The sequence below is a fragment of the Rissa tridactyla genome, chromosome 2, assembly GCF_028500815.1.
Source record: "Rissa tridactyla isolate bRisTri1 chromosome 2, bRisTri1.patW.cur.20221130, whole genome shotgun sequence".
Lineage (NCBI taxonomy): Eukaryota > Metazoa > Chordata > Aves > Charadriiformes > Laridae > Rissa > Rissa tridactyla.
The window spans coordinates 153,035,543-153,060,752 of record NC_071467.1 but is presented as its reverse complement, the minus strand read 5'-3'; the positions used below and the strand labels follow the sequence as shown (position 1 = coordinate 153,060,752).

Genomic DNA, 25,210 nt, shown 5'->3' with positions numbered 1-25,210 from the left:
TAATGTATTCTACCTCTGATTCTGATGTTGCGGTGCCAAGTATGTTGGTGCTAGTCAACCCTGCAGTGAAGTAGCTCATAATCCTAGGTGTTTTTCTACAAGGATGGCATTGTACTGGTGTCCAGTTGAAGCAGCATGGTTTGTTCCAAAGCTTAGCCACATACCTTGGCAAAAACAGAGCTCTCCCTTCTAGAAGAGGCTTTCAGACAAGGCTATGTGCTCTCTGGCTCATTTCTTTTCAGGTGAATGTTTGAACTGCAGTGATTGGAGGAGGAGTGAAAACTTCCCCTTGTTTTCTGAGAATTTCAGAAACTAATAGACTGTATACAGGCAGTCAATTTTACAGTTTTGTTTTTTTCTTTAGTAGATTACAGCCAAGTCTATAAATAAAAACACAACTAACCCCTGTTATTTTTGTACTTCTACTGTTTCCTGAATTGTGAGTGTGTTTTGTTGCTACTAGTTATAGCTTAAGCATATAAAACTCACTCATTCATGAGTTGCTAGAATTATAGCTATATTGAGGTGACTTTGGATTTACTAGGATTTGGATTTTAATTCCATACTGACTGTAGGTTCAACACGTCCATTATGCATGTGATACCCAGCAGGTAAATATAATTTATGGGGCACTGTTAATACTGTACTTATTTGATGGTATAATGTGAGGATTTACAAAGGATTTCACGACCTTTACTATTACATTAAGAGATGTTTGTGTGATCTTGTAGTAGAACCCATTAAATTATTGCTAGCAGACTGGGAACAAATGTGGTGGAATCCATCCTGGCCTTGCAAATTTTAGTTCCATAATGTCTCACTGACTTAACTGGAGAGTTGATACGGGACTGTGGGTGGGGGAATCCTATTTAATGGGTATGAATCTCACTGATTCTGCTTTGTGTAACAGATTTTCTGAACGCTTGAGTGCTTCTGGTCATAAACCAACAAATTAAAGTACTTCTCCAGCAGTGTGAACCTGATTTTTTGTCTTATTTTCAAACAAGCTTAGGCATTTTTTCCCCCAACAGTTGTTATGCACTTGAACCAACCTGTAAATATATATAAGCTCAGTAGAGTGGTATTCATATATCAGTGAAGCTGAGTTCTTAAACTCTGAAGTTATTTTGTGCCAGCTCTGCCCATTCTAACTCTTCTTCCTGCTTTGCATACGGTGTTTTCGTCCAGAAAATGTACTTTTTAGGTATCTTGTTGGAAGTAATTTTACCACAAAGTTATATCTTCTTTCTTTGTGTTGGAATTCTGAGTTTTGTCATATACTATCTTTTAAAAGTCTCTAAAGGGTATGACTTCAATAAAAAAAATGTACATTGTAATGGGAACTAAAAGACCCTCTCACATGAAGGCAAGAAATAACGCAGTGCTTGATTAGTAGTCATAATGACTTTCATGCATTAGAAACACTTCATTACATGTTATGGCACTTTTTTGGGGTTTTTTGAGAGAATTTTTTGTGTGAAAGTACTTCTGAAGACCATAAGAAGGTATTCTGTTTTTTATAAAGCTATTGGAGTTCTTTTCTTACTTGCACACCTGCTCTCAAAAAAGTACCATAATTTAGTTGACTCTGTTGTATCCCAGGATCTAACTTGTGTAATTCTTCCAACAATGAAAACTGATTAATCTTTACAGCTAGTGATCTTAATGTTATTTTTAAATAGGTTCCTCAAACTTAAGTAGACTCGTGTCTCTGCTTCTTAATCCTTCTACCCTGATAGGTAATATTTGACATACTACTAAAATGTGGATGCTATACTTCTGAGCGAAATTTATAAAACATGAGACACATCATGTGACTGGCAACGCAGTCAAATGATTTCTTTCTATGTTATTGGTTTTGGTTTGATTTTTTTTTTTCACCCAGCCCCCAGGTGCATTTTACTAGAAAAACAAACTTGCATTCAGTTTGAAAACTAAAATCGTCTATGTGCTTGGTTAAACCAAGGTTCTAAAACTGATGGCATAAGGAATACCTGGTGTTAAACAAACTTCTTCAGTTGTTTATTTTAGTTCTGATGATAAACATAATAGATAAAAACAATGCTGAACATTGGGGCTTATCAGTGCCTTGGTGCTGTAATTGTTTTTGTAGGTAATCCTACTTGTGAAAAATCTGTTTTGTGTACCTTTATTTCGGGTAACTGGAGAGTTTTCTTATCCAGCAAACTTAAATTAACTTAAATGATTATTTAAAAAAAAAAAAAACACAACCCAAACAACTGAAGTTTTAAAATCTGCTCATAATAAAATCCTGAAAAATAAACACACATAGTTCAGCTTTTGCTTTGTTTGTTTTTGTCTTTTATTTTAAACACCTGTAATAATACCAGTATATTAACGTATAGTAATTCTTAGTTCTTTAGCCTAATCTTAGTTCTTTTTCCTTTTGTACTTTTATGTGAAACATCTTCCTTCCCTTTCAAGATTAAACTTCAGCCAGTTTTGTCATGATAGGAGTAATTTGTATTCTGAGTAACCTATAACACAGTTCAGACTGGTATTAGTTCTAGTCCCCTTCTCATTTTTTAAGTGTTAAGCAGCTACTGATTTTAATCTTGCTTACTAATTATGTAACTTAGTAAATGTGGGGAAGATTTAAACAAACAAGAAGTCCTATTAACACTTGAAACTGAAATTAATGGTATCTTTCTATTGAAACTTCTTCCACTGAAGGAACTACCTTCATTTTAGACTATAATGTTAGCATTTGGTATCCCTGGGAGGTTTACTTCTACATCAAATATTTGTTGTCTCATAATTTTGGTAAGCGTGTTGGATTCGTAAGATTTCAGTATCTGCAGTGCTTTGTTGTAGTGAAAAGGCTTTCATTTATTAGCTAATGCTCAAATTGTGGTAGATTACTTTAACCCTATTTTACAGATCTGTAAACCAGTGAATACTTCATCTGTGTTTGAGTGAATCAGAACAGATAGTGGATTGTGAAAATTTCCAGTGCTGAGCGCTTGTGTGTATACGCTGCTAGACATGTTCAAGCATTCTGCTTATATAAAGCACGGTGGTTCTGCTGCTTTTAGTATAGCTCTTCTGAAGTCACCATTGCATGTTTTCATTGGAGCATTTAAAAAAAACCAAATAGGTGTGAACAAACCTCTGAAGGTCATCCTTATGCTCAGACTAGGGCTAACTTCAAAGTTAAACCAAGTTGCTTAAGGTTTTGTTGAGTCAAATTCTGAGCTCCTTCAAGGACAGAGATTTTGACGCCTTTATGAGCAGCCTGTTCTAGTGCTTGATTACTCTCATTCTAAAACAATTTCCTGTATGTCTGTTTGGAATTTGTCATACTGCAACTTGTTGCCCATTGCTTCTTGTCTTTTCTCTGTGCTCCTCTGAGAAGAGTTTGTCTTTGTCTAATGTATGTCTCATGCTCTGCACCCTAAATATTTCAGTGAGCTTTCTCTGGACCTTTTTCCATTTGTCCAGATCTGTTGTATTTGGGTACTCAAAACTGGTCGTAAAAAAAAAAAAAAAAAAAAAAAAAAAAAAAAAAATTAATTCCAAAAGAAAAAAAGATTTGAGATTATACTGTTTGCACATCCTTTGCGGTTGTTTGCTTGTGCTTTTGCTTGGTTCTAGAAGTTGATGGTAAAAGTAGGGAAAGGGGAGAGGAAATGTGGCAAATTTGGTTTTGAGGCAGATTGTGGTGAAGCTCTTGCCATGAGTGGTTCTGCCGACCCGCTTCTTGCCCACCCCCTTTTTGCTTGAATCAGGTAGGTTTTTGCAGGGGTACCTGATCTAGGTTAAATATTTACTTGTGGCTACCTTGTTTGTAAGATGCATCGGTTGCCCAGTCTGGGTTTGTTGAGAAGGCATGTACTGATGGAAGGAAGAGGGTGTGAATGAGGAGAACGTAGGTCTTTCCTTTTTAGCAAGCTTAACAGGAAAAAGCAGAATGGCACCTGCTGGCTTTGCTCACATGGGGAGGGTGGGAAGTATCAAGGAGCATGCCTGCTTAAGGCTTGTGTTCCAGCTATTCTGGATGTCCGTACAAGTTTTATATGAAATGGCAGGCCTGTAGCCTTCTACACAGACTTGCATTTACAATGGATGATGGTTATTGATGGTATCAGTTTACAGTACTCTGTAAGACTCTGGAGTCTGAAAGTAGGTTAGGCTGCTGTATTCCAGTTTGTCACCACTGCAGTATCACAAGTCTTCCCTCTTTGGACTCTGTGGTGTCCTAAATTCTTTCAAGTTCACAGGTTTCCATAGTGTGTTCCTCCTTTTCTTCTTTGCTTGTCATTTGCCTTCCTGCCCAAAGTGTCACGAATCTGGTGCAGTCTCTGAAGCCTGAATCTCTTAAAGTGTTTCAGTAACCTGACTGTCTTCAGAGTCTGAAACTGGGTGTCTCAAAACTGCTAGCTGGATTGGAATTTAAAAAGAATTAAAAATTAGTTACCTTATTTAAGCACTAACATAAAAAAAATTATAAGTGTAGTTATGAAATATATTAGAAATACTTTTCCCAGTTATCTGGGAAAGAGGAGGAGAAGGGTTCAGTTTAAAAATGTTATTACATTTCTTTTAAGGGAATACTGAGAATTTAGAGGGATGTTTTGTCAGGTCTTGTGCAGAAACCATTTTATGTTCTTTATAAAAACAATGTATATAATAGTAAATACTAAAATAAAAAATATTTATAACGTATCTTCTTTATAACTGTTAATTAAAAAATTTCTGCAAATTCTTCTCTTATCTTTAGTATTTGTAATACAGCTGTTTGCTAGTTACTGCGACCTGAGTAAGGGATCATAACTGACAAAATGGGCCCTGTAAAAATTGACACTGTCTGAGAAATGCCAAGTAATGAACAGTACAGGTAGAAGAAAATACATTGTACTTAAAAATACCTGATACTTAGGACTGCTTTTCTGTCACTAAAAATAAATAAACTACTGCCATTCTAATGCTAGTGAACTTCTTAGAATTTAGCAGTTATTTTGCATGAGTATGAGTAATGTGGTTGTGCGTGTTGAAAGGTTGGATACTTGCACAAGTATATTGCACACCAAGAAAATGCTGATGGTGATATATCAGGCTACTGTTTGATATCTCAGTTACTAACACCGTACTGTTTTAATATGGTGTAAGGTCTTTTAAATTGAAGTAATTTATATTTTTAAGAATTTCCTACAGATAGCAATGGCATTGGTTAAAAGAGGTTATCTTTTGTGATATGGAAGAACAACTTAAAACAAGAAAAAAACAACTTAACTTTTGCCTGTTTTGATTAGAATATTTTTATTTCTATAGGTACCTCAACACACAGTTTATTAAGAAGAACAAATTGACTGAAGCTGATCTTCAGTATGGTTACGGAGGGGTGGATATGAATGAACCATTGATGGAAATAGGAGAGGTAGGTATCCTGGAAGTGGGAGTGGATATCAACGGTATTCAGAAGTGTTACAAATTGAGCTTTGTCCTTTTACATTTTGACTTTTCTGTGTCACAGGATATGAATAGTTAAATACAGTAGGAGACATAAGCGCTGAACCCTTTGTAAAATGAGATTACAGTTTTGATGTAGAAATATATGGTGAAAGGATTGGGGGGGAGCAAATATGAAAACTATTGGGGAACTTAAATTTAAAATATGATAATAGACACCACCTTGAAAAAAATCTTAATGACACCACTATCTAGAAAATATTTTGAAGAAGCAATACTTTTGTTTTTGGAAACCCGTGAAAAATTACTTTTAGGTAATTTCTTGATATCACAAAGTGTAACAACTTTTTTTTGAGATTAGACTTCCTAACATCTTATTTTCTAATGCAAGCTGTTTTGTACTTCTATCGTAGCAACTTGGATGGAAATTTTGAAAGAAAAGTAGACATTCTGTGCAGGAAAGTATCATGTAGAGAGGGCTTATCACTTAAAAAAAAAAAAAGTAGTAATTTGGGTTAAGCACCAGGGTATTGACACAGTTACTAATGTAAGTTGCAGAGGCTGAGAATAATATTTAATTACCTATAAGACTAAAAAAAATTGTCAGCAGTAGGACTACATTCTGAGATACCACGCTGTACAGATGTGAAGTATACATTGTTTCTGTTACTTCATGGCTACTCTTACTGTGAAATATAAGAAAGTAAAATAAAAAGGCAATTTTACAGGAAAAAAAAAATCTTTCAAATTTAAAAAAAAAAAGTGTTTCAGTATGTCTTTAAGAAGATTTTGGAAACACCTTTTCAGTCTGAATCAGAACAAAACCACAATCCTGAATACAGTTGAGTAGAAACTTTTCTTTTGAATGCTTGTCTGTGTATCTGTTTGCTTTGTGTCTGTATGTATACACACTGTTAGCTGGAGAATTCATTTTATTCTGTCATTATGTAGTGGTGTATTGTGTTTTGTGGTTTTTTTTTTCCTTTCCTCTCTACATTGGCCTTTTTCTCTAAGAGGCAAGTGAACATTTCTTCTCTTTCAGTTTGGAAAGCTAGAGAAAACTTTTTTTTTTTTCTTAGTGTTAGAGCTTGACCTGTCAGCGATTACTCTTCTAGCTCTTTGATTTCATTGTTTTAAGTAAGAGATCTCTGCTGCCTTTAGTGAAGAGTAAGGAGAGATTGTGATGCATGAAGAAGCACCTTCTGTGCTTCTGACCCAGCTACCCAGCTGATGAAGAGAGTGCTGCCAGTTGAAATTGCTAATCCTCTGACAGGATGGGGATAGGCTGAAAAAAAAACCCACCAGAAACATGATAAACTTTAAGTCAAGGCAATTCAGGAAAGGAAATTCTTCTCTTGTCTACCTGCGCAAGTCTCGAAGGCTTGCCAATCAGTGGCATTTGTAAAGGCTTATCGGAGCTTGGAAGCACATATTGCTGTACTGTTTGTGGTATTTTCAAAATTGCATGAACGTTATTCCTCGTTTCCGCAGACTTGAGACTTACCCGAGTCTGTTCCCACAATTGTTGAGGTAGTCCTTAGGTCTGTGTGAATGACTGGTAGTTCAGCTGCTTTGGGGGCTGGGAATAGTCAGGGCTTGTTCTTGGGGCTGGGCGATGCTGATGTATTAATGAATTTTCCCCGTTACAGTGTGCTACTCCATTCTGAGGTATCACCCAAAGGATGGTAGTGGCAACTTTTGTCCATAGCTTTCTGCCCTATGATATGTTTACCAAAGAAGAACAAACAGCTGACCTGATAATTCAGCTTTTTTAGAGTATTCTGTTTTCCTCATGTTTATGGAATCATATGCGGGGCAGAAGGACAATGACGCACACTTTTCTTCAGGCTTCCCAGCAGTGGTTCCTAGGATGGAACATCCATAGCTCATCATTTAGGCAGGTTATGGGGAGGGTCAAGATTCTTAAACTACAGCTGGCAGCCTTTGTTTTTTGTTTCAGGTGTTTGGATGATCATGTCTGGAAATCTACTAATGAGTTTTTCATTGTCTCACTCCTCAAGACTCCCTCCATTTCTCTTTAACAAATACTGTATTTTTAATCTGTAGTATTGGGAGGTAAACTTTGGATCTTGAGGCAGTAAAGTTAATCTCAGTTCATTACTGATGTAGGATTACATTTATGGCAGTTACTCCTTTACTCTGAAAAGGAATGGAGACTTGAGTCCTACACTCGAGTAGTTTAATGCATTAAATTGCAGCACTGATTTTGGTGAATTCATTGTCCCAGAAATAAAAGTAGTTCATGCTCTTGACCTACAAGGCACTTGCCAAGCTTATTAAGTCTTCGTTTTGAAAGCACTTTCTCTTTCATTATGATTATTCCGGTTTAGGATTCTATCTTTTATTCTTTGGATTGCACTAGGGGCTTTGACAAAAATCTTTATTTCAGTTGTTCATCACTTAAGAATGGAGGGAGCAAACGTGCTTATTCTATATATAATTCTCTTCAGTCTCAGGGTGAAGTTACAGAAATAATGCCCAGTATTTGTAGAGGCAAAACTGTACTTCCTATGTACTGCAGTTTCTGTCTCAGCGTCACTCTTGTGTGCTAATGAAACTTTTTGAGCTTTTCAGTAATTTGAAACGAGTACATGCTTGCTTAGTTCTTCTGCGGTGTGTAACAGTAGGTGCATACAAGAGACCGGACGTGCTATGTGATGTGTATGGGCATGGCTTCAAACAGTTTATCATCTCGATAAGCATTCCAGACATTCAGTAATTTTGCACTAGGAAAAAAACAGGATGAGATCAGTTGATGAAAGTAGTCTGCCAGTGCTTGCAAGAGATCATTATTTTTTTTTCTGTCCATAAATTATGAATGCATGGTGAAGGACACAGCCTTTCTGAGGTGAGCTCCTATCACCAATTTCGAACTTCTGAGCTTTCAGTGACTCTGTGGGGAGCCCTGAGATAGAAGGTGGTTAAGATGTGCCTTCTGTTTATTTTCACCCATCATGGGGTAACAGATTCTGGAAAATGGAGAAAACTGCCATATTCTGTGTTATCAATCTACATGGAGAAGTAAAATCAGTCCCTCTCTTCAAGGAGAAAAAAAGTCTCTTGAACTAATACATCGAGTTGCTGGATTGACCTGTCTATTTTACTTGACGTGAAAATTCCAACAGGCAACTTGAAGCTGTTTCAGACTGGTAGATCATATGTGAGAGGTTTCATGTTAGAGACCACATTTCAGAGACTGCATTGCAGAATAGAGTCACCTGAGGTCATCCCCTTCTTCTCATAGCCACAAAATGTCAGATTTGGTTTTGTTTGTTTTGGTTGGGTTTTTTTTCTCCAGAGCTAGCTTCTTTCAGCATTCTCTGCTGGATGAGTTCCTTATGTCTTAGGGAAACTCTTTTCCTCTAACTGTTCTGCTACTGCTCTCCACAAGGCAAGGCAGTGAAAATGACTCCTAAGAAAACATTGAATTAACAAGATTATCTGTCTTTTGATTTATAAGCAGACCTTTACCTCTTCTTTTGAACCTGCTTATGATGCAGTTGGGTCAGCACTGCCTCCCAGATTTCTGTACCCTTTATTACAGCATGGGATAGCTGTGACAAACAGAGCAAGTTCATTTGTCTGCTCTTTAAAAGGAAGATTTATTCCACAAAGTGGATCAGATTGGATACCTAGTCGATAGCCAGATGCCTACTTTCAGTTAAGACATACCTGATCAATATTTTAATTTTTACAGCTAAGGACCTGTTAGTTGTGTCAAAGCTTTCTTAGCAGCAATATTCTGCTGTCCTCACTGACTTTGGGCATTTCATTTTTTCCCAGTCTGTTACTCACCGGTAGGTGTTTTTAGAGGTCTCAAATGAGTGTGGGTATATGAGGGATCACGTTATCCACTTTGGGCTTTAAATTTGATATTGACTTACGTATAAAAACTCCTTTGAATGATTGAAGTTGTGTTTTTAAAAATGGTATTTTTGTGAGCAATTACTTCACCCACAAGAGTTTGGGATACTTGAGTCCATTTGACTTATTCCTCTAATGATATATTGGGAATAGAGTGACACTATTTGAATTCCATTTAAGTCAAATATTAGGTTGCCAGTGACTTTGCTTAAGCTGTATGCATCTTAGTTTGGAGATGCTCTCTCTGTGTTGGGTACAAGGGTTCTGTATCCTTGACTGTGATCTCTAACAAATTGTTCAAGAGACATTCCCTTTTGTCATCTGAGGCTTATTTTGCTATAATTTTTAGAAATTCCAGTGTCTGTACACGTTCAAACACTTCGGGTGGCAAAGCATGTGACCTGCCTATTACTGTGCAGATGTTTTGTTTATATGTACACTCAAAATTTGCCCTCATAACCCACTTGCCTTAGGGCCCTTGTATACATTTCAGAATCCCTGAGAGAGCGGCACCAAGGAATAAATCAGTCCTATTACATGTGTGGGAAGCATGCAGACTGGGTAGCATGCATTCAGACACTGCCTTTTTAGAAATTCTAGGTCTGACACTGCTAGTGTACAGATATGTGTGTTCTTCATTTGTATGCAATCAGATGTTCTAGAAGAAAAATGATAAAATAATATACTAATATATTGACAAAGCTTGGGGGAGATTGACACAAAAGAATTTTAAAATGAGAAAGAAGAGGGTATCTAACAACTTAATTCTTAAAATCCTGAATGTGAAATTGCATCATCTTTGGGTTTGTTTTGGGTGGGTTTTTTTGTATTTTTTATTGATGTAAACTTGTGTTGTGTCCTGACAGCTAGCTCTTGATATGTGGAGAAAATTAATGATTGAGCCACTGCAGGCCATCCTTATTCGGATGCTCCTCCGAGAAATAAAAAAGTGAGTGCTTGATTATTTTTTGCTTTTACACAATGTGGGGGTATTGCACTTTTTACTTTGAAAAGTCCGGGGACTTTGACCAAATTCTTTTATGAGGCAGCTTCTTACCTGGTGATGGTGTTCTATCAGCTTCTCTCATTGTATCTACATACTTGTGGTTTGCATGTGTAGAAAAAAAACTCTGAAAAGAAAATAGTTAATGCACTGTAACCCGAGGTTAGTGCTCTCTTCTGTTTCAGCAACCCTTCTTATCCATGGGATTGGGGAGTAGTTAATATAATTCTCCAGGTACCATAGGATGCCTTTTGCATTTTTCTCCACCTTATACTGACTGCTTATGGCTTCTGTGCTGTCAGTAATCTTAAGGACTGGGACTTATGCAAAGATTTGCTGAAGCCAGAAAAGTTATGTCGCTTTGTATGCGACTCAAAACAATTCTTGCTTATCTGCCAGGAAGACTAAGGTTCTGGGTTTCTGTTGTTCAGATGAGTGACTTCACTTAACATTCTTGGTGCTTTACTTGAAGGAAATGGAAATAATAATTTTTTTGCACTTTGAGTCAGTTTATTATTTTATTTCTGAATAACTTTGTTACTTTTAAACAAAGATCCGGGTTGTTACAGGGCTTGGGGCTTTTTAAGTTTTGATTTAAAGCCTTTATACTGTTTAACTAGAAAAGGATCTGTTTGTTTATGAATAAACAGAAATTTTGAAATATACTACAGACCTTGTGTATAGTTGTAAGTTCCATCAGTTTCTACACTTTTACTGCTGTTTAGTGTAGCTCTGCAATGGCCTAATGACTGGTTTTTGTTTTTTTTTTTTTTTTTTAAAGTGATTGTGTGCCTGACTCAGGTGACCAGGCTAGTGTAGGTAAACTGAGAGAGTGAGGTAATTTGGCTGATTGAGGTTCCTTGAATGTGCACTTGGTCAGAAAAAAGTTGTATTTATAAGGCATTAAAAAACTGATTATAATATTATAACTTTATTTTTTCCTTCCTGAATTACATTTCTGACAACTAAGTAACTGATACGGTGACCCTCTCAGGTGGTATTTCTGAAGCCAGGAAGTAATTATTTGCTTTCAGTTGTTGAACCATGCTTCCTTTGTAACCAGTGCTAATATTGGTTTATCCATATGTTTACTATAACAGTTTATTTTTACTAAATGAATATTGCTTAATTTACGGTGAAGAAGATTCTGCTTTGTCACATTAAGCACAGTGACATTGAAGGCTCGTTTTAGTCAATCTGTGTATTTCACTGGTGGATGGGAGTGGAAATCTGTGTTAAAACTGTTTTCAACAGACATCTGATGCCTCTTACAAGTAATGGTATGTATATACCTTGAGACTGACTGCAGACCTCACAAGGGTATTTAGATGAAGACTGTCACTGGCTCCATGGGGTGTTAGATCTTAAGACTGTAACAAGTTGACGTTATTTGTTATTAAACCATTTGGAAAGTTTTTATTTAAAACTTGAGTCATTGTCTGTAATGGTTGGGTCTGTATTTTTCCCCCCCTTATTAAGGTTTTTTCTGTGTGATGTCAAAGGAGTTAATTCAACTCTGTTTCTCAAAATGTACGTCTAATAATCTGCCTATCATGTAACGAACTGTATAGAGAACTATAAGAGAGAACTTATTATAGCTGTTCTTGCTGGTATCATTAAATGTTGGGCTTGCTACAGGTATTCTGAGGATGGCCTTTGCATGTAACTATGGGCTTGTTGCTGTTCTTTGATCTGATTCCAGTGGTCAGTACATTTTGTAAGAGGCAATTTTAGAGAATTTGCTGCAAACGGATGCTAAATGTCTTTTAGCATTGAGTTCAGCTATTCAGGGATTAAACAATGTCTTTGAAGGAACAGGTATCAATAAGCTACATCTATCAGAGGTGCAAGAATATGCATGGGAAGTTTATTACCTAAAAAATTAATAAAATTACTAATACATGTATATACTTAGAAACCTCTCGATTAGATGCCTTCTTAAGTGTGTGCATGGTTCAATTTATTAAAATGTTTTACAAAATAATTAAAATTTAAATAGATGGGACAGTTGAACTTATAACCAGAAGATTTTGCATAGTATACAATATTGTACAACATTGTAGGCAACTAGTTGCATATAAAAGTATGTTTATTACTGTACTGGAAAAGGCAGGGGGAGCAGAGCCACAAACTTTGCTTTCAGGTTTTGTTTTATCAATGTATTTAACTGGAATTTCAAAAAGGCTTCTGACTAAAATCTTGAACACATCTACTTTTTAGAAGCTATAAACTTGTGCAATATGCTATACATTTAAATTAACAATAAACTTTTTTGGCACATGAAAAATAAAGAAGTACAAGTAGTGACTTGTGGTTCAGCTGAACAAGAGGGCTAAACTGATCTAAGAGTTTGCTGATGCCGAAAAGGAGCAGGCTGTGCGCTAGTGCCTTTCTTGTGCTGAATTTGGTGCTCATCTAGTCCCTTAGTGAACCAACTCAACTGCTAATATGACAGAAAACCATCTTGGCTAGTATTTCTCCAGATTGGCATGATGAGTCAGTTCAGCAAAGAATTAGATGAGTGCCAAAGCAATGCAAGAGAGATAGAGGCCTGTGACTGAGCAAAAGGGAGCAGGATTAGCTCCCTTGAACAGCAAATAATTGTTAAATCACTTAAGCCTGTCTTGTCTGACTACACTTCTCTTAATATAGAGTTCTGAATATAACACACTTTCTTCCCCCTCCCTCTAGCCCAAGCACTTCTCCTACAAGGCAAGCTGAATATCAACTTACGCATTTTTGTTTCAACACAACAGGAAGCCGACAAGATCTCGAATTGTGAGAAAATTCATCTATGAAATTCTTAAACAGAAATAATTTGGAAATATTCAGGTGCTATCTCAAATGACAGTGTGATTAGTACAGACTAACCAGGAGAGGCTTCTCTACTAAAGATAACTAACACTTTCTAACTAACTGAACCTATTCCTGTCTAAGCTGATACATTATTTATACCATTTGTTTGAAAGGAAAACTATTGGAAGTTAATAACTCTTTAAAAAGTGTTCAAAACAGGCTCTTCTAGTTCACTGTGAATTCTGTAGTTAATTGGTCTTGATAGACCATTGGTCTGACACAGCAGAGCACTTCTTTTGAGTGATGGAATCTTCTTTCAATGAATACCATATTTATTACTGTAACATAAACTTTAAATATGTTCTGTGGGGCTATAGTAGTACACTGGATGATACATGTTAAACTTCCACTGTTAGCTTTAGTCTTAAGATAGGAACAAGATGGAGTTAATATAAAACAGCACAATGTCCTTGAGCGTGTGTTTTGTAGTTTTCTCCATTTCTTTTGAAAAGAGAAACTCATAATCAGCAGAATTAGTGAAACTTGTATTTCTAGCGCTTTACCTTTTTGTCCAGGCTGCCAAACAAACATCATCATTCCCTTCTACCCTCCCAACATGTCCTGTGATATCCCCACTTCAAACCATGTGGCAGCTGCTCTGTAGCTGTATGCATCTATATTGTTTGCTGACTGCTGCCAAGAAGGAAAATATGCACTTAATAGGCTTCCACCTTGGTGGGGTCACCAATTTATCTTATTTTAGTTTGGCAGATGCTCTTACTACTACAACTTTAATGAAAATCATCTTTGAAAATTCTGTAGCTTCTGAAACTTCTGTCAAATTCTGTTGAAACTAGCCATTTGTGTTACAAATTCTTGGGAGTGGAGTGGCATTGGTGTGAATAAATAACTGAAGGTGCTGCCGAAGTGGAAATAATGCTAGTTTTGTGATATATACTATTTATCACATAGGTTCATGATGAAGTTCGTAACACAGTTCTGACAATAAATTTTGTAACTACTTTGCTGTAAATGTATCGTACCTCTCCTGTGAAGACAGGTGGAGAGAGTTGGGGTTCTTCAGCCTAGAGAAGAGAAGGCTCCAGGGAGACCTTATAGCGGCCTTCCAGTACCTAAAGGGTGCCTACAGGAAAGATGGGGGGGACTTTTTACACAGGCATGTAGTTACAGGACAAGGGGTAATAGCTTCAAAATGAAAGAAAGTAGATTTAGTTATAACGAAGGAATTCTTCACCATGAGGGTGGTGAGACACTGCAACGGGTTGCCCAGAGAAGTTGTGGATGCCCCATCCCTGGAAGTGTTCAAGGCCAGGCTGGATGGGGCTTTGAGCAACTTGGTCTAGTGGGAGGTGTCCCTGCCCAGGGCAGGGGGCTTGGAACTAGATGATCTTTAAGGTCCCTTCCAACCCAAACCATTCTATGAATACTCACCCCTGAGGAAATGTATGTTAAGCTACTAAACATTCTGCAAGGGTGGGGGAAAAAATGTGGAGAGTGGTCATCTGTGTTTAAAAAAAAAAAAAAAAGTTTATATGATCGTGGCAGTTGTACCAAACTTGTCATTTGAATGGCAACTGCATCCTCACTACCTATGTTTAAGTCCTCTGAAGATGATTTAAATTCTTTGTCTTCGTTATGTACTACCAGCTACCCATGCCCTCTGGCCTCTGCTTCAAAAGCCCATCTCCTCCCTTGCAGCTTTTCCATGGAGCGTCTGCCTCCTTTACTTTTACAGCTTTTTTCCTAATGATATGTTCATCTTTGAATCCCCTGGGCCTGACCTTTGCTGCCCTCGTTTCTTCCTGCATCTGCATGAAGTGGCGTGTGAACCAAGCAGAGGGGAGCTGAGTCTTCATCTGTTATTACAGTAATTTTTCTTGTGTTTGTGTCACTGGTATCTTTCCAGGTCCAGAACCTCTCATTCCAGAAGCGGACTGGACTGCTTTGTAATATGCTTACTTTTTAGTTATGTAGTTTCCTGCACTCCATGACACGGTGCTGTGTTCACAGGCTGCATGCGTCCTGCAGCTTACTGTGGTCCTGGTCCCCTCTGGGAGGGAGCTGGGTCCAGTCCCTGGTCTGGTGTAACCCTTCTTCCCTTCTGTGACCTGCTGCTGCCATCATATAACCAGACCCAGCAGAGGGACATTGGCAAGAATGCAGGGTGTGATTACATGGACCCAAACTCAGACTTATTCCATTGGTTCAGCTACCAGAACCAGAGGAAACCTTCCTGTTCCCCAGGGGGGAAAAAAAAAATAAAAATCAGGCCATCCCTGCTGGAGCAGTCACCTGTTAGGTTAGCTCATTTGTAACGGGTGACCAAGCTGCATAAACCATACAGTGCCTGTTTGTCATCTGTTAGAGAGCTAGTTCTTTCCACCCATCATGAGCTTAATTTTTCAGATCTTAGGACACAGTAGTATTTAAAAGCAATGCACATAATTATCCCACCTCTATCCCTGGAAAGATGATGAAACAGCTTGTTCTGGGCGTCATCTCTAGGCATGTGGAGGAAAAGAAACCTATCAGAAGTACTCAACATGGATTCACCAAGTGGAAATCATGTCTGACTAATCTGATAGCCTTCTATGATGGCATGACTGGATGGATAGATGAGGGGAGGGCAGTGGATGTTGTCTACTTTGACTTCAGCAAGGCGTTCGACACAGTCTCCCACAGCATCCTCATAGGGAAGCTTAGGAAGAGTGGGCTAGATGAATGGACAGTAAGGTGGATAGATAACTGGTTGAAAGACAGAGCTCAGGGGGTCGTGATGAGGGGCACAGAGTCTAGTTGGAGGTCAGTGACGAGTGGTGCTCCCCAGGGGTCAGTACTGGGTCCAGTCCTGTTCGACATATTCATCAATGACCTGGATGAGGGGATAGAGTGCACCCTCAGCAAGTTTGCTGATGATGCAAAGCTGGGGGAGTGGCTGATACACCAGAAGGCTGTGCCGCCATACAGAGAGACCTGGACAGGTTGGAGATTTGGGCAAAGAGGAACCTTATGAAATTCAACAAGGGCAAGTGTAGGGTGCTGCACCTGGGGAGGAATAACCCCATGCACCAGTACAGGTTGGGGGCTGACCTGCTGGAGAGCAGCTCAGTGGAAAGAGACCTGGGAGTCCTGGTGGACAACAGGTTGACCATGAGCCAGCAATGTGCCCTTGTGGCCAAGAAGGCCAATGGCATCCTGGGGTGCCTCAAGAAGAGTGTGGCCAGCAGGTCAAGGGAGGTCATCCTCCCCCTCTACTCTGCCTTGGTGAGGCTGCACCTGGAGTACTGTGTCCAGTTCTGGGCTCCCCGGTTCAAGGACAGGGAACTGCTGGAGAGGGTACAGCAAAGGGCTACAAAGATGATTAGGGGACTGGAACACCTCCCTTATGAAGAAAGGCTGAGGGATTTGGGTCTCTTTAGTCTGGAAAAAAGACGGCTGAGGGGGGACCTTATCAATGCTTATAAATACTTGAAGGGTGGGTGTCAGGAGGATGGGGCCAGGCTCTTTTTAGTGGTGCCCGGGGACAGGACAAGAGGTAGTGGGCACAAACTTGAGCATAGGAAGTTCCACCTAAACATGAGGAGGAACTTCTTTACTTTGAGGGTGGCAGAGGACTGCAACAGGCTGCCCAGAGAGGGGGTGGAGTCTCCAACTCTGGAGACATTCAAAACCCACCTGGACGCGTTCCTGTGCAACCTGCTCTGGGTGACCCTGCTCTGGCAGGGGATTGGACTAGATGATCTCCAGAGTCCCTTCCAACCCTATGATTCTATGATTAAAAGTGTTGTGAATATATGAATAGTGTGTGGTGTATGTCATACAACAGCTGGTGTGGCTGTTCTGGTAAACCTGCCTAGCTCATGGGCATTCTCTGGAGTTTTTATCAATTACAAACCAAAATGAATGAAATTAGCAAAATTATTTCTACCCCATTCCACCGCAGCCTGGATGGACATATGCTAGTTTTAGGGTTTGAAATATTTTTGCTGGCTTTACTTCTTCTTCCCCCCCGCTTTAATTTTTTTTTAAAATCACTCGTGTAAATGACTCTCCTGTATCAACATAAGTAGTTTCTTTCAGAGAACTCATTTTATCTTTTCAGTGCAGTCTGGGTAAAGTAAAAGTTCTTATTCTATATACATGTATATGTGTGTCCATATGTATTTAGAAAAGGAAATCCTTTGAAATTACAACTGTTGATCCTTAAGTGTAAATATAGTTCTATAAATCATATTTTAGTCCTATTTAACACCTTAGGAGTTAAGGAATATTTTTTACTTCTTTGTCAATTGTATGTGAAAGGTGGTCTTTTTTAGAATGGTTCATGTTTTAAGAAAGTCTCTGCAGCTCTGAGTGTGGGTCTGTTATTTCCAATCTTTGCAAAGGAGTGAACACTAATGTCTTTAGCATGTAAAACACTTGTTTTAATTACTTCCGTTTTCAACTGAATGGGACTAAAGATAATATTTTCTTCACTTGAACTTGCTCGTTTAAAGCTAAGAACTTGACTGGAAAACGTGAGATTTTCCTCTTCCAATATGTGATTAAAAATTGTGACAATGCACCTAGTATGTTATTTGTTACACTTGACCTCTACATGTTGAGTAGCAGATATTCAGAAGAGAAAATAGTATGCCTCTTGGCATGATGTTGGCAAAAAAATTTTATATTTTTTTTGGCAGGATTGTGAAGGTAATCTATTTGATAAAGGCTACAGATGCAAGATGGAACTTATTGTAACTTCTAAAGTACTTGCTTAGAGTATGTAATTTGGAATACCTATATCCTTAGCAAACACTTGGAAATTTCATGACCTGCAAATGCTTTTGAATAGTTTACAAATTGCTATCTCAACAATTTAAAAGTAGAGGAGAGAAAGAAGAGTGCATTTTTATTTTAAGATTATTCTTCTTCAGTTTTGCCTGTCTAAGCAGAAGAATTTACTGGAAAATGGTTTCATCCAATATTATTTCTTTTGACTATCAGATGAGTTACGTTAGCTACCTACATTCTCATGACTCTTTGCTTTGCCTGTTTCAGTGATCGCTGTGGAGAAGACCCAAACCAGAAAGTAATCCATGGGGTTATTAACTCCTTTGTTCATGTTGAACAGTATAAGAAAAAATTCCCCCTAAAGGTAGATACACACTTCTGATTTATGCTTTTAATTTTGAATGTTAATCTAGTATATGTATTATTTGTCCTTTAAAAAAATTTCTCCCTTTTAGTTTTATCAGGAAATTTTTGAGTGTCCTTTTCTGAATGAAACAGGGGAGTATTATAAACAAGAAGCTTCAAATTTATTGCAAGAGTCAAATTGCTCACAATACATGGAGAAGGTAAGAGATTTTTCTGTACACGTGCAATAAGTAAAATCTAATATTATCAATTTACTGATGATACATGTCTGTACAGTTCCCATAGTTGTTCTTTGTTGTACGCTTTCATGCAGTTTAAACTATGCTTTTTTGGAGGCATGGTTAATCTGAATATAAAGTACAAACCTTGTCTATGGATGGACTGTCAGCTTCAAAATATTTCATAATAAATGATATGAGTCACATGAAAAGCAAAAAGAAAACTAAAACAAACCCAACCATCAACAACAACAACAAAAACCCCAAAAAACTAACACAAGATAGAAGAGTTGAGGAGAAGGCTATGAGATTGCTGTTAACCATAAGGAGCATAAGCTAGTGGTTTCATAACTGAGGTGAAATTCAGGGACAGGCTAAGACTTCAATTAAACCAAAAGAAACACAGATTCATTTTGTCTATCATTAGCAGTCTGCAATTGCATTTCTGTCCCTAGGCTCCCCTCATATTCACTGGATAGAAGTACTGTGTTCATGTGACTTTTTTAATGATAACGCTGATTTCCTTCATTGAAGTTATAAAGAGATTTTTTTTACACCTGTACCCTTTGAGCAGATGTTTACGTACAAGCAGATGGTTTTGTAACAGTAAAGAGATTCTTATATAATTAGGTATTGTGGTAAAACTTTCTCAGAAGGAATAACGAGTGTGGTAGGAGAAATTGGGGAAGACTGGTCACAAAGTTGGAGGGAAGACGAAATTTTGAGAGGAGAACTACTGAGTGCTATTAGATGTCTAGTAGTGACTGAGCCTCGTTAGTACTCAGAGTAGAAGATAGTTCAGCAACAGCCTGATTCAAAAGAGAAAGTTTCATTTTTCAGCATCCCAGACAAGTTCTTTTATTAACTTGTTCGTGTCTCTCATTCTACATACTTATACCCTTGTATATTGATGGTTCTGTATTGGTTGCTAGTATTTCATCAGCTCTCAATTTAAAAACTTGTCTGTAGGTTTTAGGTAGATTAAAAGATGAAGAAATGCGGTGTCGGAAATACTTGCATCCCAGCTCATATGGCAAAGTGATACATGAATGCCAACAGAGAATGGTAGCTGATCACTTGCAGTTTCTACATGCAGAATGTCACAACATTATCAGACAAGAGAAAAGAAGTGGTAAGTCTCAATGGTCACAAAAAGTGTGAAATGGTTTTTGTTGTATTCATTTAGCATTGCAGTTTACTATCTCCATTTAGTGACCTTCTGTGCGCCTAAGCATTTTCAACTAATATATGTTACTTATGTAGAAAGCCCAATTAAACCCTGAATGACATTTTTCTTTTACCATGTAATTCCCTTTCATCCTTCCAAATATATAGTCAAAACCTTCTTTTTACTGTTAACAACCCTTCATTGGGCCAATACTCTTTCTTTTTCCTTGTCTTAGTCGGCTTAAAAACACACTGAAGTCCTGTGTCCTGTAGAATTGATCATATTTTATGCTTGTGTTTTCATTTGTAAACCAATGGCTCTGTCTTTACAGATTTCATCATCTTTTGACAGGTCAGGATTATAAAATATTTTGCCTTCTTTTCATAGCCACTTTTCATTGTCCTGAATTTTTTGTGACCTCTGTTCCCAGATCATTTTTACAGAAGCAGATGCTTTTATAGTTATATTCCCCGCCTGACTAAAAAAAATTATGCTTCCTGATGACTACGTGCCTCTTATCCTTGAAAGAATGCTTATTCTTGCATGGAAGATGGTATCTAGTATGTGAAACAAACTATTTTCACAGTCAAATTGTATCTAATAGTAGTGTTCAGTTTCCAGAGGGTTTTGGAAATTTGGTCAGAGCTTGGATCCATTTTTTGAAAAAAAAAAAAAAAAAAAAAAAAAAAAAAAGAAATCATAAAATAGCAGTTGCTTATTTACAGCTTTTCTAACCTGAGAAAAATTTCAAGCCACCACTGGAGGATAACAAAAAGTTGGGAAGATATCTGCACTGATTTTAGTCAGTTGCTGCTAAGGGAGATTTAGGGAGGCCGAGGATTAAAATAAACTGGCACAATACTTTTCCATCCTTGCCTACCTCTCCTCTTGGGGTCTCTCTAAATAAACAGTATTGGAAGAGTGAAGTAGTCACAGTGGCAGTACTCAGTAAATACTGATATTATCCCTATTCTTTCCTCTTTTTCTTTTGTCAGTGATTCAGTATATGTTAAATTTTTTTTTCAAAACAGTTGGTCTTGTTTCAGTCTTTGAAAAGTTCTGTGTGAAATTATGATACTATATTAAGTGTTGATTTTTAGTGTTTCTAAGCATATTCTATAAAAACGTATCTCTGTTACAGACATGGCAAATATGTATACTCTACTTCGTGCTGTGTCAAGTGGTTTACCTCATATGATTCAGGAACTACAAAACCATATCCATGATGAGGGCCTTAGAGCAACCAGCAATCTTTCTCAGGAAAATGTGAGTTTCCTCAGGCAGCTGAAATTAACTATTTGATTGACATTCCTGATTAAATGTTTACCCTTTTCTTTTTAGTCTATTCTGTTTTGGTTTTTTTTTTTTTTTTCTTAATTTTGTCTATATGAAATTGGTTTGGAACATTATGGATAAATTGTAATTTCTAATCAGCACACTTAGCTGTGCAACACATATCTATCCTGAGAGCTGATTGTTGTGGTCTAACCAGAAACAACTACAGCTAGATATTTCTCACTGTTGTTTGTTCAGTGCTGTCATAGCAAGTAGGTCCTTTTGTTCCATGTATGTATTTTTTTTCCTGAATTTCTCTAAGTCAGTGACGTTTGCTGTTCTGGTATGTTAGGAACCAATGATTCCATTTATTTTAATTATATGTTATTTGTAAAGGCTTGACAACATCCTGTCCTGATTTCAGTGTGGTGTTTTCCACTAATAGCTTTGTAGTCTCATATTTTCATGTAATTTCTGAAAATACTGTAGCTTAATTATTTTACTAAAGTGTGTTAAACTTTTTTCAGTTCATATGTATTTAAATTACTCAATTCAATTTTTGTTCCTCTAGCATTGCTGTTCAGAAACAAACAAGCAAGCTTGCATTTGGCAGTTTATTTGTACATGTATACATCTTGCTGTCAAGATCTGTGCTCACTTTAGGATGGTGACTTTAGCCATCCAGTGTTTCTGTCTATAATAATACATAGATACGAACTGTTGTAAATTCACTCTTTTATTGACTGCACAGGAGTGCTTACTCTTCCGTCACTCCTGTGCGGATACTGAAAATGGGCTGAAGTCTTCAGTAGTATAGTTTGCTTTCAAACTATTTGTAAGTTTCTTGGGCTTACTCTTTCAAACTAATAGTGTCTGCACGGGGAAATGAATGCAGAGCCATGAGGGTGATGAAAATTCACAGCCTTATGTAGATAAACTCAAAATGTGAAATACTTGCTCCACTCTGAGGATTAAGTACTTTGTCATCAAAACATTTTTAATGGATAACCTGAGGATGCACGTGGGGAGTCAGGTGATGCAGCCAGTGCATTGCACGCTCTTGTGTTGCTACCTGCCAGCTTGTCTGCGTAGGGTGTCCTCTAATTCATATTAGTCCTTTCTATACAAAATGCTGCAATGTAGCACACTGAATGTGATCAGTAACTGCCCTGCATAGGAAAATTCAAAGGGTTCATCTGGATTTTCTCTCTGAAGTCAACGTATAGGAGAAGCCAAAGTTTATTTTTCAGCAGTTTTTGACTTGATTGCTGCAGTTGCATGTCAGCGTTAGTGCTTTGTAAAGGATTTCAGGGTACGATGGAAAAGATTACACAGAATGAGAACGGTATAGACACAAATCTGTGTTTGATATCAAGACTGTAAATGTAGCCATAGACTCTTTATTTCCGAAACATGTTCAAGCACAGTAGCTTAAGAGTACAACAATGCAGAATCAATCCTCTCAAAGACTTAATCACCATGATTTTAACTTTTATCAAAAAGATTAATTAGGAAAAAATGTACAACTAATGTAGATATGTTTGTGTGTAGATAACACTACTTTTCTCATTAACTTTCTTTCTATTTTATCTACCTTTTTTAGATGCCAACTCAGTTTGTGGAGTCAGTTTTGGAAGTACATAGTAAATTTGTTCAACTCATCAACACTGTTTTGAACGGTGATCAACACTTTATGAGTGCCCTTGACAAGGTAACTTTTACTTAAGTAGAAAAAGCATTGGAAAACAAAATGTGGGACCCTCTTTCAGGCTTCCCGGAATTCTTCAGGGCATCAACACATGTTCAAACATAGAGTTCTTATGTAGTTTTTCTAGTTTATAAATGCAGTGGAACAAAAGACAATCCAGCATTAGGGGAAAAGATATGTACAAAGGAAACCACTTTAATACTTAAAAGTTTTCTGAAAAAAAAGACCTTTCTTTTAATCATAATTCAAAACATAAAAATGGAGGTGACCCATTTAATGTAAATTTAAGTGCAGATAATAAATAGACAAATTGTGGGTTTGGGGAAGTTTGGTAACTCTTACATGCATTTGAACTTGAATTTGCTTGCTGCCATAATGTTTAAACTATGAATGTGATAGTATTACTTACATAGAAGCTTTGTTTAGATTTTTCAAGTTAACTTCAAAGAATGTGTGGAAACTTACATTTACTTCAATCACTGTCACAATAGCTAACTTTTTCCAGGAGAGAACTGCACTTGAAGTTAAATAAGCCTGTTCAGGGAAAGAGGCTTGCTGCTCTTTTTTTTGAAATGCATGGCCATGAAGGTATTTAAGATAACAGTTCTAATTGTTGTAAATTTTAATAATAACAATGATAATAATAAAACCTATAGCTAACTTTATTATTATTGTCGTTGTTATTATTAGTAGTAGTATTACTGCTACTAAATTCTGCAAAACATGCAGGGATTGACTGGCTCGTCCTCAAAAAAGAAGTATGTTTTATCTAATCCGTTTACTAATTTCCCACTCTTTCCCATATATCCTTGTATCTTTTTTCCTAGAGAGTGCACTTACTACTTTCCTATCTATAATTTCCTGTCCTAGAATGCATGCATACATTTCATTACTCTTTTGTGGTGTTGACAGTAATTGCAGTTTGTAGTTAGGATCATAGTTTAAACTTTGATCATTTTCAGCCAAGGTTAATCTGGAAAGACATAGTGATGAAGATACCAGTAATAATATCAATAGTAGTTACCCATCTGTATTTGTGATACTGAAAAAATAATCATTTAGTATTTTAAAACAAATGCTTATTTTAGTACCTTAATGCATTTCTGTCTCAATTGCAATTAATGTCCTGTACCAGAAGGTGGAGTAATATGGGATCGATGACTACATTTGCTGGTACATAGGCAATGTCCTTTTTCCTTAAATACATCAATTCTTCACTTCAGTGACCTTTAAGATTTTAAATATTTACTGTAATAATCTGCTGTCAGTTTTTCATGGTGGATATCAAAACTGTTACTGTTGCCTCCAGTATTATTGTAAAAGAGTGCTTTAAGCTTCAAAGACTCATATTTCTTGTCAAGTCATGTGTTCCTTTCTCACAGGGATTCTAGGGACCTATATCAAATATTGGAATGTTGAGGCATTGTACAAGAGAGGTGCTTGTCAGTTCTTCTTTATAACAATAATAATGTTTTCCTTCCATAGAAGGAACTATAATTCCTCGGAACTATGGTGATGCAATATTTTTCATTCAGTATTAGTTTAAACTGTTAATTTAAATGTGACGTTTAGTTTAGAAACTAATCTTGATTATTCTGAAATCTTTGTTTATAATTTCTAATTCTAAACTGCCATCATCTCCTTCCTTTTCTTTTTCATCATATTCATGTTTTCTTCTACTACCATATTTTTTGTACTGCACTGCTTCGAATTTCCACTTCCAACAATATTTTTTCTCCTCTTTAGTCCATCAAAAAATCCAACAGCCAAAAGATCTTTCATTTCTTACTGTTGTGAGCACACCACATATGTTTTTCAGCTCAAGATACATGCCGTTGATATAAGCTGCTGTTGGTGTGCTGCTGCTCAAATCTGCTTTATTTGCAATTATTCCTCAGTTTCTTTCCATCCATATGTTTTGACCATACATATTTCTGAATACGAAAATCTTCATACTTTACATTTAAGTTTCTAATGAGAATTTAATTTGTTCTCCTGCTTTCTGCCATTAACTTCTGTTCCTCTACTCTTTCCACGTCTTTTAAATCTCAACTTAAAAACGTTAACCATGCCAATTCTCACAGAGCAGTAATTCAAACCCTTTTATTCATCGTTTCTTTTTTTGACCCCCTTTGGTGTAGTTCAGCTTTACAGGGTCTTGGATGGTCTTTGCCCTGAACATTTTTTGATTTCTTCAAATTGCATAAAGTTTTAAGTCATTTGTATTTTTTCTTTTGCTCTTTGTTCCTATGTAGGCTTTGACATCAGTAGTTAACTATAGGGAGCCCAAGTCGATCTGCAAAGCACCTGAGTTGGTAAGTGATATGTATTATTGTAGAAAGTAGTAATACATTTTTATAACTGTCAAATGAATAGGCATCACATGATATCCGTTTCTCACACTGAGTCAGCCTCAGGTGTGTATTTCAGTAGTAATGAATAACTTGCACACATATTTTGTGGTTGTGGAGATTTGGTGCGTTTGTAATTTTTGATACAGAATTTTGTTTTTTCTGTGAATGTAGTATGTATTGTTTACCTATGAATACAGCCCTTGTAATAGAACA

At 37.0% G+C, this 25,210-nt stretch overlaps 1 protein-coding gene across 5 annotated transcripts in view; it reads left to right on the top strand.

Moving 5' to 3' along the window:
• CUL2 (cullin 2) overlaps positions 1–25,210 on the top strand; it is a 56,852-nt gene that overhangs the window by 11,877 nt on the left and 19,765 nt on the right. For 4 of the 5 annotated variants that reach the window (XM_054189773.1, XM_054189770.1, XM_054189772.1 and 1 more), the window contains 9 exons: positions 5,293–5,398; positions 10,182–10,264; positions 13,010–13,096; positions 18,176–18,272; positions 18,364–18,474; positions 19,462–19,624; positions 20,802–20,926; positions 22,539–22,646; positions 24,899–24,958. In XM_054189773.1, the coding sequence (XP_054045748.1) occupies positions 5,293–5,398; positions 10,182–10,264; positions 13,010–13,096; positions 18,176–18,272; positions 18,364–18,474; positions 19,462–19,624; positions 20,802–20,926; positions 22,539–22,646; positions 24,899–24,958 (940 nt within the window). The remainder of the gene's footprint in view (positions 1–5,292; positions 5,399–10,181; positions 10,265–13,009; positions 13,097–18,175; positions 18,273–18,363; positions 18,475–19,461; positions 19,625–20,801; positions 20,927–22,538; positions 22,647–24,898; positions 24,959–25,210) is intronic. The other variant, XM_054189774.1, reaches the window with a different exon arrangement.